Source organism: Sapajus apella, unplaced genomic scaffold (genome assembly GCF_009761245.1).
Source record: "Sapajus apella isolate SASKATOON/1434 unplaced genomic scaffold, GSC_monkey_1.0 scaffold19, whole genome shotgun sequence".
Taxonomy (NCBI): domain Eukaryota; kingdom Metazoa; phylum Chordata; class Mammalia; order Primates; family Cebidae; genus Sapajus; species Sapajus apella.
The window spans coordinates 21103040-21122072 of record NW_022436959.1 but is presented as its reverse complement, the minus strand read 5'-3'; the positions used below and the strand labels follow the sequence as shown (position 1 = coordinate 21122072).

The window sequence follows — 19033 nt, the reverse complement described above, 5'->3', positions numbered from 1 at the left end:
TTTGATTACCAGATAACATACACAACTAGCCTAAACACATTCACACTGACCAATCCTTTGTAATTTTTTACTGGAGTGTTGCTCTCTCCCAGACTCCCAATACATTGAGAAGCTTTGATTTGGATCCCTGATGGCTAGCTGAAGGGTCTAACTGGACCAGTGGTTCCCAACTCTGGCTGCACATTACAGTCACGTGGGAATTTTAAATATTCTGCCCCCCACCCCTTCATGCTCCTTTAAAAATGACCACTTCTGCACAAATCAGAAGGAAGCTCCACTCTTTACCCTATCAGTAGTTACTAAAATCTGTTTTCACCACTTTAATCAATGTCTGCCTTTGTTTATCTTTCATAGTAATTAATGCCTCTCACATGAGTAAAGGACATGTCCAAAAAAATTATTTTAAAAAAGTCTGTATTATCATAGAATAAAATTTTCCAATAAAGTGGATAATAAAAGAACTAAAACATTTACATGCCTTTTACACACTATTTAGAGTGATTCTAAATACCAACTCTGCGGGATGAGCCCTCCTCAAAAAAATTAATCCCATAGTCATTTTTTATTACCATTAAAATTCTCCTAAATCTCATTTCTATGTAGAATTTGCATGCCTCCTGTGCATACACACAAACCGAAAGTTCACTTTAAACATATTTAATAAAGAATTTTCTCACTTGACATATCTTTGCACTGGCTAGATAATTCACTACAGCAAAATCCTTAATGGGGTAACTGGTTTCCAGATTTTGTAAATAACATGGACTCAAGATAATCAGACATTCCACTCTAATATATTGCAAAACCAATGCCTTCAGATCTGTAGCCATTTTTTTTTTTATTTTATTTTTTGAGATGGAGTTTTGCTCTTGTCACCCAGGCTGGAGTGTAATGGTGTGATCTCAGCTCACTGCAACCTCTGCCTCCTTAGTTCCAGCAATTCTCCTGCCTCAGCCTCCCGAGTAGCTGGGATTACAGGCAGGCACCACCACAACCAGCTAATTTCTGTGTTTTTAGTAGAGGCAGGGTTTTACCATGTTGGCCAAGCTGGTCTCAAACTCATGATCTCAGGTGATCCACCTGCTTCAGTCTCCCAAACTGCTGGGATTACTGGCATCAGCCACTTTGCCCTGTCAGATCTGTAAACTTCGAAAAGTGACTTTGCTCCTGTGGACGTTACTGCTTTTTTCCAAAAAATATAAACTTCAATCACCTCTCAGGAGTTCTTATGCAAGAAGCAAAGTGGTTATGCTTACACACCAAGTGACTTAGTCTTCATCAAAGTGATTCACGTTGGAAAGCATTCTCTCACACCAGAAATTGGAAATGTTAGACTACAAACCGCAAATATGTAAAGTATTCCAAAAAGTTTTATTACATCAATAGTATTTATTTACAATAATAGCAACATCTACAATGATCATGTGGGAGTACTACATGCATGATCTAAATTAAATATTGTCTGCATGGCATTCACATGCCTACAAATTTAAAACACTGGAATAACCTGACACATAAAAGTCCAATTAAAAATATATGTTGCTGCCTAATTTGATTTTTAGTCACTCTATAATTAATCAACCTGCAGCTACCTTATGATGTCTTAAGATTTTTTACAAGTCAATGAAAATCTGTTTACAAGAAATTTGAAGTCAAAAACTTCTCACAAGGCTTTTTATAAAGTGTAAGCATTGGGTACATTTAAATGCCTAGTACTGTGAAAGAGTATTAAATTGGCATATCATCAATTCCCTTAAGCAACAATGCAAACCTAACAGACAATGAATTTTCACACGGTAATGTGGTGAGAAAACATGTAGAAACCTGAAAAAAATACCTAATACGTAGGTATTAAAAACTGTTCTTAACACTCTACCAGATACACTGAATTCTTCCAATCCAAAAGGAGTCCTATTCTTATGTTTTTTTAATAAGCATTTTTCCTTAGTATTTTTGAGCTATGTCTAATAATGAAGAAAAGTATAACACATATGAATACATGAAAATGTCAAATTTACTGCAAGGAAAATGAATTAAAATAGTCACATATCTCTTAAGATGAAAGGAGAGATCAAAGGTACACACATACGTCATTTAGTTTGATTCAATTTCATAAAACACAGCATTTGGATCTTCTAAGTTTGTCACATTTATGTTGAAATAAAAACATCTAAGTATTGATAGTGACAGTAGACAGACAAATTCCTAGGCAGACAGGGGCAGGTCCCCAGTGAAACTCTACCTTCAAGCCAAGGACATCCTAAAGCCTGGAAAACCACCCTACAAGTTACAGACAGAATTCATGAACCAGAGTAAGAACTTCCATCACCATCTTACTCACTTTCTCTCAATTGGTTCTTTCTGAATGATGCCTTTTAACCAATCAAATGGTGTCTTTTCCAAGCCCATCCATAAACTAAATGGCACACATTCCCCCATTCAAAGTCCATTTAAACCACAGACTAGCCTCAAAAACAACTACTCACTTTCGGGTCCCCTCTTGTGTCGAGAGCTTGTCTTTCGCTCAATATATTTTACCCTGCCTTACCCCCTTCTCCAATGTCCCAGTACCTTATTCCTCTTGGTTGTGGGAAAAGAACCTGCAACTTGCTGAAATGTCGGAGTGAAACAGTTGCTAATGCTCCTGCTCACTGAGCTGCAGGGCAGTGGGAATAAAACAGCTGTAACACTCCTGCCTGCTGAATTACAGGAATAAAAAAGCTGCAACAGTATGTTGATGGTATGTGCAAAACTTTTGAGTTCTTAAATAATTGTGTTATTTGAAAATAATGACTGTTTCTTACTTTCTAATCCTTTATTCGTTTACTTCTCTTTTATCTGAGTGTGCTAGTTAGAGCATCCAGTACCAAGTTCAATAGAAATGGTGATTATAGCCATTCTTTTCTTGTTCTTTGTTTTAAAGGTAATGTTCCTAACACATTATGGTTGATGTTCAAATTAGATTTTTGGATCATAACTTCACCAAGACACTTTAATTTGCTAAGAGTTTATCATTATTGGTGCTGAATTTTATCACATCTTCTCTCAAACTATTGAGAGGATGTCACCAACTTTTCTTTAACTTAAACGTATGGTAAATTACCACAGCTGAATTTTTAATATTAAACTATCTCTGAATTCCTAGGATAAATCATTTGTACTTACGTTTGTGAATGATAATAGCCTGCAATTTGTAATTTATTAACTTTTACCTCCATAACTTGAAACTATATATAAATAATTTAACCACTATTCTGGTAATATTTTACATATTTTCAGGAACACAGTATCTATAGTGTAAACTGAAACCATTAGAGTAGTACATTAAACAAAAAAATACTACTACTCAAATCTATGATGTCCTGATACAGCTTCCAAGTGTTTGTTCATTTTTGCACTTTACATATTGGTCACTCAATAGTCACTGAGGGCCTACACTACAACAGGCACCATGCCAGTGCTAGAAATAAAGTGGTGAACCAGACAAAAACATTCTGTCTTCTTTGGCTTCATATTCTAGAAAGAAGACAATCAGCATGAATAAGTAAAGCATTTTGTGCCAAATTGTGTTGAACTGTTATAGAGAAAAAGCAGGAAGAGTGACAGGGAATGCTTGAGTGGGAGATGGGCAGGGTCAATTCAGGCTCAATACATACTGAAGCACATCTGGAAAGACACCAATATGATAAAGAAAGCCAAAGCTAAGCATTATGATGAAAACAGTATAAAACTATTTTTTGTTAAAAAAAAAAAAAAAAAAAAACAAAGACAATTTTGGCGAGGCTGACAGGTATGGCAGAATAGTAGTTCTCAGCTCAATTCTTCCTAATGCAACGAAGAAAAGAAATGATGTAGATGATGTGACCTACCCTTTCCTTCCTCACCTAGGGAATATACTGGAACAAAGATGAGACCAACGGGTATTACTATTATCCTAATTATTATTACAACAAATATCAAATTTTAGAATTATTTTTAGTGTATGTTACTTACAGTGTATTTCACAAGTGGTTAAAAATAACTATGGTTGGCAATATTTTAAGGGTCTTATCTAGCTACACTTTAAGGTTCCCTGAAAATCTGACCCTTTACAATTCCACAGCTAATTATTAATAAACAAGTATCCAAATTTTACATAATTTGGGCACAAATCTTTAGTGTCTTTATCTTACTCATTTGCTAAAGAGGAAAACTGCCAAAAATAATAAACACAACGATCTATTGTTTGGGTGTATCCAACATCTGTTCCCCATCCTGTGGGGAATACACCCCTCCCTTATTCTCATTCATGGAGTTTGGGTGGGGCTGACCTGGTTCCAGGTGTGGACAAGTTAAGTAGGCCTGATTAATACAAAGTACATTCACATGGGCCACAGTAATTGAATCTGAAAATGAAGATATATTTTATAACAGGCTTAATAAGAGTTAGAACTATGGTTTTCAGTGAAAATATTGGGATAGAGGCACTCTCTTTCCTCTGAATTTACAAAACATAAAATATAAAGTGGGAGCAGTAAATTATATAGTGTATGTTTCATATTATTTAGAAAACCACCTGAGAATAAAGAACCAAATTATGTGGTATAGACAGGGATTTCACAAAGCCATAAGCCATTATCTCAGATGTTTTCAGTTATATTTTTAAACCACTTTATGTTGTGTTTCTGACATTTGCAATTAAAAAGTCCCAACTGATAGACCAATTAGTTAATCAATTAATTCAACTGCCTGAAAAACCACTTTGCCTTGATCTTCCTCCAATAAATGTACCTGAAACTGACGTGCAAGGCTTCATTTTAAATCATCATAAAATATTGTTCAGGAAGCAAAATACTGAAATCCATATAGTAACACTTCTACATAAAGATTTCACATATGTATTAATTCATGTTACAAAAACAACGATCACTGTATTCAAAATTTTCAGAATATTGGTTAAAAATTTAGAGAGGAAATTAAAACTTGCACTTCTATGTTTTTTAGCAAACTGGCAAGCATTTTATTTCCCAGCTCATTAAAAATTTTCAATTTAGTTAACAGTTATAATTCTGCAATTTACACACATTACTCTACATTTTCCTTTTTAAAATTTTAAATGAATTTGGTAGTTTGGACAGAATTTTTTTACACACTTCCATCTAAAATGTTACAAGCATTAGCAACAATATGACAATTGAATTAAGGGAAAAGTTACTATGAATTCAAATGAATATCCAAGTAATATAAACCTATTAAAATTCTTAGATTTTTGCAGCAACATGAGTGGAACCAGAGGCCATTATCTTAAGTGAAACAACTCAAACAGAAACTCACATACCAAGATTTCAGTTATTAGTAGGAGCTGAATAATGTGTACACATGAACAAAGAAGAGGATGACAGACATCAGAGACTTGGAAGTGAGGGAGGGAGAAATTGATGAGAAATTACATAATGGGTACAATGTACACTATTTAGATACACTGAAAGTCAAGACTTCACCACTTCACAACATATGCATCCAACAAAATTGTACTGCCTTAAATTTATCAAAAAACAAAGAAAGAAAGAAAGAAACTGAGGAGGCAAGGAGTTAGCAATCATTTACCCACCATACCTAAACTAAACTTTGGAATTTGATAACTACAAAATTTAGAGATAATTCATTTAAATTTAGCACCAATTATAATGGAAAAGTTATAGAGAGATAGTCCCCTGTCTTTAGAAGCTTTGTTAAAGCCAAGGAATCTATAACAGTAGAAGCAAATGTAATTTCTGTGACTTTAAGATATTTTAAAAATCATAATTAGGTAACTTTTTGGATTTGTACTGATTATCTTTCTTTACTGCATATTTTACATCAGAGAATTCATAATTCAAAGATTTAGAAGAGACACCTCCCTGCAATTCTTAGCATACATGCTTTCTCATTAAGCCCCAAATATAGACCAGCTGAAAATATCTGTAATCTGAATGCAATATACACAGCACTTCTCAAGATAGAGGCTTGCAAACAATTAGTCTACAGGCAGCAGAAGGCAAAACAGCTATTCACCATTACTTATTTTCTTGAATTTACAGTAAGGGCCACATTTGCTATTGCTCAGCTAACCTCACATGCCTGTGGAAATAATTAAACTCTAAATAACAAAAGACATGCCTTTTTAACACCCAACTAACCTAAGGTAACCCTGATTTACATGACTTGAGAAAGTTACTGGTGAAGAAAATCTATGTTCCCATGATGTTCCTGGCAAAGCCTGGTGTTATCAGTTTATTAGAAACACTGAAGTTATGATATAGAAGGTGCAACTGTAGAAAATATGAATGAGACTTTGAAATTATTTATTGGCCAGGTCACTTGTTAAAAATTAACCACTCCCCACCCCACACCAGTTGTGTTTATGTAGTTGCTTAAACTGGTAATTTTTAGGCTAAATAAAATGCCTTCATTATTGAAACTGATACCAAAGTTCAGAAAGATTTGCCATTGCATGTTTTAATGTTTGTTGTTATCAGCATGTTTTGGAAAACTTATGTAACAATTTTCATCTAAAAAGTCAGACCTGGTGATCATGCTTATTCCTTTCTCCATGGGCAAGAAGTGGGAATTGAATAACTATATTTGACCTTTTGCGTAGGGGCTTTAGCGTACTTCCTCTTATCACAGTGAGAAAATTACAAGCAAGTCTGTGCTAATACTGGACTTTCTTAAACTAAAAAAAAGACCACCCTTCCCAAAGAGTCTAAATCCTTTAATATCATCAAAACATCTTAAATATGAAGGCAGAAATTCAATAAAGGAATAAGAGAATTAAGGTGGTGATTAAGGCACAATTAAATTCTAGTAATAGTTAATGAAACATATTATTCTTACTTAAAATTCAAAAACAATCAAATCAATTCAGAATCCAAGGTATTTAACTGGTAGATAAGCAAGCAATGACCTAACTATTCACTGAAAGGCAACTAGAAACATGCAGTATAAGAAGGATGTGTATTATAAAACCATAAATGCATACTTTCATATATTAAAAAACTGTATGTGGTTTAATAATTACTGGTATATTTTCACAAAAGCATATCCCCACTGGAGGGTCAAAATATTTTTGGTTACTTTAAGACTGGAACATAAGGTTAGCTCAAACCAATGATGTAAGTACATACCAGTAGGTAATATAGAGTTTAGTGGTCCATATTTTAACACATTTCATATTGTGCAGATTTCAGCTTGAAAGCCTATAAACAAAATTAAACTTCCTTTCCTTGCATCCTAATTTCAATACTTCTAATACAAAAGTATTTTTGGTAAACAAAAAATATCAGTATATTCAACTTTTAATTTTTGGGTTTCTGAACCCCTCTTTTGAAAGATCTGTCTGTAGGTAAGATCAGTGGCCTATTATGACTTAGAAACTTTTGAGCCATAAATACAAATTCTGAAACTTTTTTTAAACAAAATCATTAATGTGAAAGATTATAAGGCGTATTTTTATCTGAAAAAAGTGGCAAATTCTCTGTGGTACTCTTTTTGAACACTATTTCCTTATGTTCCTCCTAAGTGTTGTAGAATGATACACTGATGACAAACATGCATATAAACAATGACAAAAGCATAATAATCATGAATAGTGTTTGTGTAAAACATGTGTTTTTCCCGTCCATTAAAATTCAGAGTCTAAGCGGAATTACTGTAGATGTGTTTATTATTAAACCAACTCATTTCTAAACAGCATTAGTACATGGTCACTCTCCATTCAGTAAGAGGAAGTTTGAATCTTAATTAAAGTACACTTCCTTACCAGTTGTCAAAAGTGAGTAATGAGATGGATGAAAAACTAATAAATCTTGCTATTTTCTATAAACAAAACTCAATGCCCAACATTACACACCTCTCTGATTCTCCATGGAGAAGTCCTTTTATATTTCCATTGTGATCATAATCAGAAAGATTGATAGGATTCTCAGAGACTTTAAACACATGCCCTAATTTTACAAACTATTCTCTTTACTGAGTGGAAAAGCAAGTAAGGAATTTTGCATAGGAACAAATTCCACCACTCTTCACTCTCATTCCTGAAAAAAGGTTCTTGGACAGATAGCTCCTGATTTTGGAAATCACTTACCTTTGCTCTAAAATGATATACAGCGCCTATTAGGCAATAGACTGCAAATGTTTCAAATCATTCAGACTTACTGTCATTGACTTAGAATGTCCAATATTTAAAATTAGGTTGACTTCACATTTCTCCTCTCTAGTTACATTTCCTACCCTTCTTGATGGTTTCAAGTCCTCCAGCATGAACATGATGCTCTTCACTTGATTCCATTAAGCACTGCAATTTTACAGTTCCTTGTACAGCTTTTTATGCAGTTTGGACAATTAGTGTTGCATAAAATCAAAACAAACAGAGATATCTCCCTCACTCACATATTATTCAATAAAATCTACATAAAACTACTGCAAGCAGGCTACACACATTCTATTTCAATGCACTAAAATAATGCCATGTACCTTAGAAAACACTCCATTTTGCAAAGCGTAATTACTCAGTATGTTCTTTTAGACTATTTGTCATGCCACTACTTTTTCAATATTTCATTACTCAAAATATCAGAAACTGGACAAAGACTAATCAAATACCATTTAAAATTTTTCATTGACATAATAGAGTAGGAGTTTTACTGTGTACATAGTTATAGGAAATCAGATGAATCCCAATGAAGTATATCAATGTTTTCTGTAAGTCCACAACATGTTTTCCGTGAAGACTAACAGTAGCATTCCACTTGTCAAATTGCCTTGTTTCTATTCCTATTATTATACAACTATCCCCTGGAAAAACCTTTCTAAAACCTCTGAGACACAACACCTTCTGTATTACATGCTTTTAGTGTGTGCATCTCAACTTTCAGAATTGTAACACCACCATTTTCTAGCAATTATTTTTTAACACTGGCTTCACTCATGTGAATCAAAATAATATAGCCTACATATACATCCCCATTAATGTAATGCTCTAAGTATAAAACTCAAAGTGTTAAAAATAGTTCCTTTTGCTATGACATGAGTTGGGCTACTGAGGAAGTCTCACAAAAACAAGGAATAAGGGATAATTTAAAAAATAACTTATACCTCTATTTTTGCTAGTTTAATATTTATCTTATGAGGAAAAGCTCCAATTTCCTCTATTTACATACTTAATACTACTTTCATTGATTTTGCAGTGTTCTCCATTGAATCTCTTTTCAGATACATTAATAAGAAAAGCAATACATTAGGTAAAAAAAATTTGTAGTCTGTAGTTTCGAAATTTCAGGATAAAGCATTTAATTTTCTCACTTCATGATGATCTTCTAAACTCTAGTTACTCTATGGAACCTCCTTTTATGACACACAAAAGCTGCCCTGTGCCAAGTCAGAGAGCATGGCAGGCAGGATGAACATTAGCCTTACCTCTTCTCAACTTCTCTAATACTATCGTGTGTCCCACCCTTATCAAAGAAGGCTATTTATGGCTAATTCATCCTAAAATTTGGGGATAACAAGGTAGAGAATTAGTGTATAACACTCATTCTTTATATTGTTTAAAATGTATGCCCTTGTAATTTTGAAGGATATCATCTCCAGGTGTATGAATTCCTTCAGGAATGAAACCTTGTTGGAATTCATATTACCCCTTTGTGACAGGCACATTATGTTGTACACAATAAACACTGGGCACTCAGAAAATAAGCTGGATGATTGGACTTAGAATGAATAGAAAGATTTGAGTCTTTCCATGCCAACAGCATTCCCACAATTATGATGAACATTCCTAAAACCCACCAAACTTTCTGTGAGAAGTGTAGCAAGCACCAACCCCACAAACTGACAACAGACAAGATGTGCCAGGATTCTCTGTATCCCCAGGGAAATGTGGTGTTATGATATATAGCAGAATGACTCTGGTGAGCAGACTAAGCCCATTTTCTGCAGTAAAGCTAAAACTACAAAGATGATTGTGCTAAGGCTTGAGTGCATTGAGACCAGTCCAACTGCAGATCTAATAAAATACTGGTTATTAAAAGATACAAGCATTCTGAACCAAGAGGAGATAAGAAGAAAAAGGGCCAAGTGATCCAGTTCTAAGTGGTTTTTTTTTGAGACATAGTCTCACTCTGCTGCTCAGGCTGGACTGCAGTGGTACAATCTTAGCTCACTGCAGCCTCCACCTCCTGGGGATTCAAGTGATTGTTCTGCTGAAGCCTCCCCAGTAGCTGAGATTACAGGTTCTCCTTACTACAATCGGTTACTATTTTTATTTCTAGTAGAGACAGGGTTTTACAATGTTGGCCAGGCTGGTCTCAAACTTCTGACCTCAGGTGATCTGTCAGCCTTGGCCTCCTGAAGTGCTGGGATTACAGGTGTGAGCCACCATGCCCAGCCCTAAATGTCACCTTTTGTTTTATTATGAACACAATAAAGTCTTAAGTTCACATTCACAAAAAAGAAAGATTTGAAAACAAATCTAAAATGCATTGAGATACCATCTCACGCCAGTTAGAATGGCGATCATTAAAAAATCTGGAAACAACAGATGCTGGAGAGGATGTGGTGAAATAGGAACACTTTTACACTGTTGGTGGGAGCGTAAATTAGTTCCACCATTGTGGAAGACAGTGTGGCGATTCCTCAAGGACCTAGAAATAGAAATTCCATTTGACCCAGCAATCCCATTACTGGGTATATATCCCAAGGATTACAAATCGTTCTACTATAAGGACACGTGCACATGAATGTTCACTGCAGCACTGTTTACAATAGCAAAGACCTGGAACCAACCCAAATGCCCATCGACGATAGACTGGATAGGGAAAATGTGGCACATATACACCATGGAATATTATGCAGCCATCAAAAACGATGAGTTCGTGTCCTTTGTAGGGACATGGATGAACCTGGAAACCATCATTCTCAGGAAACTGACAGAAGAGCAGAAGATCAAACACCGCGTGTTCTCACTCATAGGCGGGTGTTGAACAATGAGAACACATGGACACAGGGAGGGGAGCACTACACACTGGGGTCAGTTGGGGGGAAATAGGGGAGGGACATTGGGGAGTGGGGAGCTGGGGAGAGATAGCAAGGGGAGAAATGCCAGATGTAGGTGATGGGGAGGAAGGCAGCAAATCACACTGCCACGTGTGTACCTATGCAACAATTATGCGTGTTCTTCACATGTACCCCAAAACCTAAAATGCAATAAATGGGAAAAATAAATAAATAAAATTAAAATATGATTTAAAACAAAAAAAAAAAACAAATCTAAAACGCAAAATTTTAAGTTGCACCATATGAAATACAACTGACAAGAGAATGAGACCTTTTAGGAATGTATATAAGAACATGTTATTGAACAAAATATTCATTTTTATTATATTTTCTAAAATTTCAGCTTGGTATCTAAAGGAATATGACCATTTTATAATTAAATAGAGAAAGACAAAGTTTAGTAACCTAAGAATGGCCACAAGGTTACTGAAGATCAAGAACTTAAAACTATGGCTGAAGATGCCCATTTCAACATTATGTTCATTTTTTCCACTTATATGCAATTTCTCTTTTTAATAAAAATTAGAAAATGATAAAATTGCACTAATGTGTTTGATATGGATCTGATCCAAATCAAGCTCTTTAAAAAACAACTGTACAGATAATGTAAAAATAAGTTTTGCCTTCCCACCACCCTGCTGTGCCCTCTTCCAGTTGTTATCACTCTACATGCAATCAAAAAGTATATACATATACTGTACATGTTTCTCTATGGCTACATGTATATAATTTGCATGATTTTTGTATTTAAATATATCTAGCCCTATTTACTCTATAAACCCCTTAATTTACGTGGGGGCGAGTAGCAAGAAATACTTAGCCTACCATATCAGCACTCCAATATTACTGTGGTAGGCAGCATTTGGTATGGTTCCCAGTGATAACCCTTGTGTAGTCACCTCCCATGAGTGTGGGTGGAACACAGTGATTTGTCTCTGGTGAACTGAATACAGCAAAGGGGATGGCAGGTCAGTTGCTGATGTTACAGCAGACTGTGACTTCCACCTTCTGGTTCTCTCTTGCTTTCTATGATGTTTCCAGACACTCTGTGCGAAGGTCTTTGTGGCAAAGCACAGAGGCAGGCCTCCAGCCAGGCGCTCATGAAACCATGAACTGAGGCCTCAGTGCAATAGCCCATGAGGAATTGAATTATGCCAACAGTCGGATGAGTGAGATACTTGGGAAAATTTCCAGGAGAGCTTTGAGATGGTTGCATCCTTGATGGAGACCCAGAGCCTGAGGACCCACAGAAACCGTGAGATAATAATGTTGGGTTATGTAGTAACAGCTAACAAATGCACTATTGAAAGGAACTCACTCACTAAAAATTTCCATAGCAGTACCCTCCTTAAGTTAGAGGATGTTTCTCTTCATTTTCATACAGAAAGTTCTTTCTTTTATCCATGGAAAAAAAAAAAGAGATCTGGGTACAAACATACTGTTAGATAAAAAAAATAAATCTTACTGTTGGATACATCAGTATGGTGGCAATAGTTAACAATGTATTGCACATTTCAAAGTAGCTAGAAGAACATAACTAAAATGTTCCTGCATAAAGGTAAATATTCAAGGTGATGAATATCCTGATTACCCCGATTTTGTTTTTACACAGGATGTGAATGGATCAAATTATCAAATGTACCCTGAAAATATGTACATTACGTATTGATAAAAACTCTGTACAAGATGTGTGTCTAATATTGCATTTCATTTGCATATATCTAAATAAAACAAGCTTAGTGCCACTCTCTAATGAGTCTGCTAAGTAAGCTAACCAAACTCTCCAAAAAACAATTTTTTCAAAACTACTAATTTTTGAAAATGTATTTTATGACCTTTATATTTTCCCAAAGAATGACTAAGTCTAAACAATAAAGGCCAAAACAATATTGAAAGTGAAAAATATTTAGTCTCATAAACATTCCCACATCAAGAAGCCCTGATTACTTTGAACAGGGTATTATGAGTTTCTGTAAACAGATTTGGTGTTGCATGTTTGGTGCATCTGCCATGTGATTCAGTGCCATGGAAAGTTTCATGTGTTTAGTAAATAATTCCCAGTTAAATTCCAAGTAATTGCTCATTGCAGGAAGTCAAACTTCTAAGTCTAACCTCACCCATGATAACCAAAACAAAACAAAACAAAAATCAGTGTTCTGCTAACTGACAGCATACACCCGTTTGTCCTCCAAAGGATCATGCATACTAAAAGGATGATTCCTCTATCTCGTGGACACAGAGCAAATGTGGACCTTTGAGATGAAAAAACTGATGTCAGTGATACCCTATACATTCAGATCTTTAGGACCAAAGCTGTAATAGAGCAGTGAAACCGGTTCCTTTATTATTATGAGTTGACCTAACATGGAGTTTCACAATCAAGAATGTTTCCCAGATGTCCTTTATAATGAACAGAAAACCTTAAAAACCAAGACAATAGAGAAAAATGATAGTAATTATGTTATCGAGTAGAGCAATATGGTTTATAATTTGTGATACAAGACCAGTACATACAGCTTTATCTAATTTTGTTACCAAAAGTATTTTTTTTTTTGTTTCATATTCTGTTTTGGAGATTCTTGTAATTCTCATAAATCTTTTACATTTTTTTTTAAAAAAACAAAAATTTACAGAACTGCTTTGGTAACTTTCTCATTTATAAGACTCCCAGATCTTCAGTCACAGGAACAAAAGAAAACACAGAATTCAGGAGAAGGGAGAGGGTAAGAGAGCGCCTCTGCTTTATCCCACAGCCTCTCCACAGCTTGGTTTTTTTTTTTAACTCTGCCAACTGGTGCCATCTTTTCTAGTGTCCCCATTCAATTAAAGTGCTCACTAAGCCAACATTACTTCCAAAAGCTCTATTTCCCACTGTATTATAACTTAGTGAAGTGACAGTTTAATGGAGAAGAAATAAGAGAAAATGGATAGAGTAAAATGATACATACTCCCCACCATGCTGCCACGTTTAATATGCTCCTCAGCCTTCATCTGATGGATCCAACTCCCCTACTGTCTTCCACTGTGCTTTGATCAAGATGTCTGACAAAAGAACAGCTCCCTCTCTGAACTCTATAAAATATATATACATAATGAATAATTTCTCAGTGAAAGGAAATAAGAGAGCAGGTGAAGTTTGTGGTCACATATGGAAGGGAAAGAAAACCCAGGCTCAGTTCCAGAGAGTCTGTGTGTCAGAGTGAGATATGTATGTGTAACACATCCCTGGACACAGCCAGCACACCATCCTCTGTCTCCACTTTCTCATCCAACAAAGGCTATAATGTGGAAGTTCTGACATCTGCATTTTACAAATGAAGAACCTGGGACCTATAAAACTTACATTGCTTGTCCAAGATGATATAACTAGTTTTTCCAACGTGGGGTGGGGGCAACAGACATTAGTTCAGCAAAAGAAACAATCAGTTATAATAGTTTATGGGAGCTTTTAAACCTTGAACTTATGTGCTTATATTGCTAAATCCCTAAGCATGTAAAATCCACAGGTTAAAGACAAAACTGCTTATAAGACTTTAGTTATTTTATAGGCTTTAAAATATTTACTGTCACAAAAGTTCACATGTGAAACTGAAAAATACAGTTACAAATATGTGCATTAAAAAATCATAGAGATATTTTCAAGTTTCAACAAAATTAAGACTACATACTCTAAACTTTTGGCTTGAGCTATTCATGCCAGAAATATTATGTCTCTGTAAGTTCAGTGCTAGATCATCAAATACAGATTTTTAGGTGATTAGAACAGATTCCTCAAACATAATTCTGTATCATGGACCTTAGTGATGACTTGTATAGCAAAGTTAGATTCATAATGACAAATGAATATGTTACACATAAAATTATTTAAAATTATATTTGAAAGAGACTTAGTCTTATTTAATTTTGTTACCAAAAAATTTCATTTTATTGTTCCATATCCTGTTTTGGGGATTTTTATAGTAATTCTCATAAATATTTTACAATTGTTTAAAAAAAAATTTACAAAACTGCTTTGGTAACTTTTGTATTTGTCCCTTATTTCTTTGTAAGTATTAAACTAGGAAAGCTCATTTTAATTATCCAAAGTCATGTTTATAAAATTAATTTAGAAAGATAAGGCCTGGTTTAAATTGATTCAACAAACTGTAAAAGCAAGCTTTATATTGCACTTCTAATCTAAAGTAAGAATTTCAAATCATTCCAAATTATTGTACATGAGTTACTGAGCACTGGATAATAGAGTCAGAAAACTTTATGCTGTATATAAATGGCCAAGCCAATAACATAATCCTTAAGTCTAACATTAAGCTATCTACAAATAGGTTGTTTTAACTGATAAATTTTCTTTTTGAGTTTGCATGTTAAATCTGAATTTCAAGTAAACACCAAAGATTTTTTAAATTCAAGTATTCTCCATGTAACCATTGGGACACACAGTAAAAATTATTGTTTATGTGAAATTCAAATTTAACTGGGCATCATATATATAACCGGGCAACATTACTCTACTGAAAAGTCAGCTTCAGTACAGTGCAGACAGACACTTTTTGCCTGGCCAAGAGAGCTACAGGAATTATTTATGCTCTTCAATTTCTGTTTGAGATTTGCCTCAACAAGCTCTATTTTCTAACTGCACAATGTGACAATAGTAGTGTTTGTCCATGACTCCTTTAGACAACATGAGAAAAAGAACAGATTTTTCCCACTGTAATCATCTGAATACAACCAAAAAATTTTGAGATAGGGCCTCACTCTGTTGCCCAGACTGGAGTGCAGGGCAGCAAATCTCTGCTCACTGCAATCTCCAGCTCCTGGGTTCAAGCGATTCTCCCACCTCAGCCTCCCAGGTAGGTGGGACTACAGGTGCCCACCACCATGCCCAGCTAATTTGTTTCATTTTTTTTTGTAGACAGGTGTTTCACCATGTTGGCTAGGCTAGTCTGGAGTTCCTGACCTCAAGCGATCCGCCCACCTTTCCCAAAGTGCTAGGATTACAGGTGTGAGCCACTGCACCAGCCCAAAAATAATTTCTTAAAGAGAAAATATTACTGATCATGGATGAAGATCTGAATTCTGTTACTCTGCCAGTTATCTGCCCTTGGGCAAATATATATAACATCTTGGGCCTTGGTTCCCCTGACTTCAGTAGCCCCCAACAACATTAACATTTTGTAATTCTATTATTCTAGGTGAAGTAAAATGTGTCTAGTTCTTAATAACTGTGGTCAGGCTTGCTTATTTTGGAAGCAGAGAGAACAACAACCTCTAAGTTAAAAAAAAAAAAAACCAAGGGACTAGCTAAAGCATAATCCTTATATTTCATTAAAATGCATGGTTTCAGAAGAAATGTTACCCACAGGTTAAAAATGCAGCTGAAAATTTTCACAAACAATAGCTGTTATCACCCATAAATAACTTTAAATACCTGTCATTCGCTGGACATTCAGTACCAAATTACTTTTATCTGAGACCACTAAAAAAGGCAGTGCACAGTTTAACTTGCGAGACTCTTGTATGTTACCGCCAAGAAATTAAAAAGCAGTCGCAAATCCAATGAAAGCTGTCTATGCACAAAGGACAAATCTATAGATTCTCCAAATTTTTCTCCTAATTCTATTTTCTGATAGAGTCTCCCAATTCTTTGTTCTAAATAGCATTTCTCTGCACAAAGAATCTCTAACGCTAGCTCATTGTACCTGCAGTGCAGTTAACATGCAGCTATTAAAGAAAGTGACAATAAATGCATTTCTCTAGGTCACTACCATGCCCTCTTGTAATCTGAATGCCAGGCAGTGCTTTCAAATGATTAAATAATCTGTTAAGGGAGAGAAACAACTGACTACCAATATATTCAACATAATGTAAAAATAAACAATCTCAAATTATACCAGTGGACAAGGATTGTGGCTTTGCAAGGCTGCAGGATAAATATAAGAATTTGGTTATATTTGAAATTCAAATTTCTTATTTGGAATACAGTTCCAAAAAGCATTACATATTTCAAATTCAATATTAACTGGGCAAATTGTACTTTTATTTGATGACCCTGACAGTTCTATTTGGGATACCTAGTATGAGACATATGCTTATTAGCATTGCCCCACAAATCAAGTTGAATTGGTTTTAATTTTTCTACTAGAGGCAAGAGGTTCTATTATAGCACACATATAGATGACTAATTTTCCAGCCATAATTCCTGTTATCAAAAATTTCTTCCTGCTTTTAACAAATCAGATACCTACCATTAAAACTATAGTCTACATAACATAACATTCAGAAAATAAACATTTTACCTACCTGTGGGTAAGATATGAGAAGACCACATAACCAAATATTTCTTTTTTTTACTTCCTTTGCAAATTCTCTAATCAGCATTAGGCTTTCCATTTTCTGACTGGGAGGTACTAATTTAAAATCAAGAAAATGAACCTGTAAAATATAAAAGACAATCTTTAGAATATCATTCCTTTCAACTTTCTCTTGAGGAAAAAAACATTAAAGAAACCTAAAACCCATATGATTACAATATTGCAATAATCTTTATCAATTTGTGTTAATTTCTAGTTTTGCCTCAAGTCATACTTAAGATCAATGAATCCTCTCTTATAAATACAGATGTAGTAAACACTGAGAACACAATGGTAAAAAACCAAATGCTAATATTCTATTTCACTTAAGAGTCGGATACATAAAGGATGTGTAATTTCATTAAATCATTCAACCTAATTCATAATCTTTTACTAGGCAAGACAGAAATACAGTCTTACATACACTAAGAAATTAACAATATTAATAAAATTCAAGAAGAGTGATTATCCAATTAAGTAATTTAAGTTTTTTAAGAGAATCTCTTTCAATGTGATCAATAATTGTCACCTCTAACAAATAATTATTTCTTAAAGTAAACCAAGAGGGCTTTTATGGAGACTATTTTTAAGCAGTTATAATGTTTTTCTTGAAAATATTCTAGTGACCATTTTTATAACATTTTTAATTTTTTATTGATACATAATACTCCTACTACTTACGGGACACTGTGACATTTTGTTACATACATAGAATGTGTATTGATCAAGTCAGTGTATCTAGGCTGACCATCATCTTGAATGTTTATCATTTTTATATTTTGGGAACATTTAAAGTCCTCTCTTCTAACTATTTTTAAAAACACAATACATTAACCCTTGTCACTGTTGGCCAGGCATGGTGGTTTACTCCTGTAATCCCAGCAGTATGGGAGGCAGAGGCTGAGACACGCAGATCACTTGAGCCGACAAGTTTGAGACCAGCCTGGGGAACAAGGTGAAATGCTGTCTCTACAAAAAATACAAAAACTACCAGATATGGTGGCATGTGCCTGTAACTTATTACATACCCCCATGCCAGCTGGACTAAGGAACAACACTGCTGCTTAATGTTTAAAACCCTCAACACACTATTTAACTTTTTGAACTACAGAAATACCTTTATTACTTAGATACCATCTACAAACTGACTTATTTTTATGTTATCCCATCATATCAATGACTTAAATTACAGAGAAACATTTAAGACATTAAGGAAACATAGGAGAAGTATTTTCAGGGTCTTTTCATGAATTAACTTAAGCACAGATGCAGAACGCAACCTTATGAAATGCATAATTAGGGTAACGAAATTCAAGCATGAAGAAGTAGGATGTACCTCAAAATTCCCTTTTACCAGATGCAAAGGCCTGATGACAACATGAAAACAGAAGACAATCTCCTGCAGATGTTCTTCCTAATACCATGAAACTTCAGCATATACTTTACAAAGTGCTACTAAGTTTCAACTTCTAAAATATACCAACTACTTATGTATTCCCAAAAAAAAATTCAGTTCATACAAAACCAGTTTTAATTAAAACGCGCGCGCGCGCGCACGCACGCACGCACACACACACACACACACACACACACACACACACACACACACACAC

General features: G+C 34.8%; 1 protein-coding gene across 12 annotated transcripts in view; it reads right to left on the bottom strand.

Annotated features, from left to right (window-relative positions):
• Window positions 1-19033, bottom strand: part of CRPPA (CDP-L-ribitol pyrophosphorylase A) — a 331189-nt gene that overhangs the window by 118980 nt on the left and 193176 nt on the right. For 9 of the 12 annotated variants that reach the window (XR_004271443.1, XR_004271445.1, XR_004271444.1 and 6 more), the window contains one exon: window positions 17371-17502. Coding sequence is in view for 9 of the 12 variants with exons in the window: in XM_032286714.1 (XP_032142605.1) it covers window positions 17371-17502 (132 nt within the window). In the remaining 3 variants the exon portion in view is untranslated. Of the gene's footprint in view, window positions 1-1922; window positions 6100-11695; window positions 12512-15739; window positions 15742-17370; window positions 17503-19033 lie in introns of those variants that run through there. The other 3 variants (XM_032286718.1, XM_032286719.1, XM_032286715.1) reach the window with 3 other exon arrangements.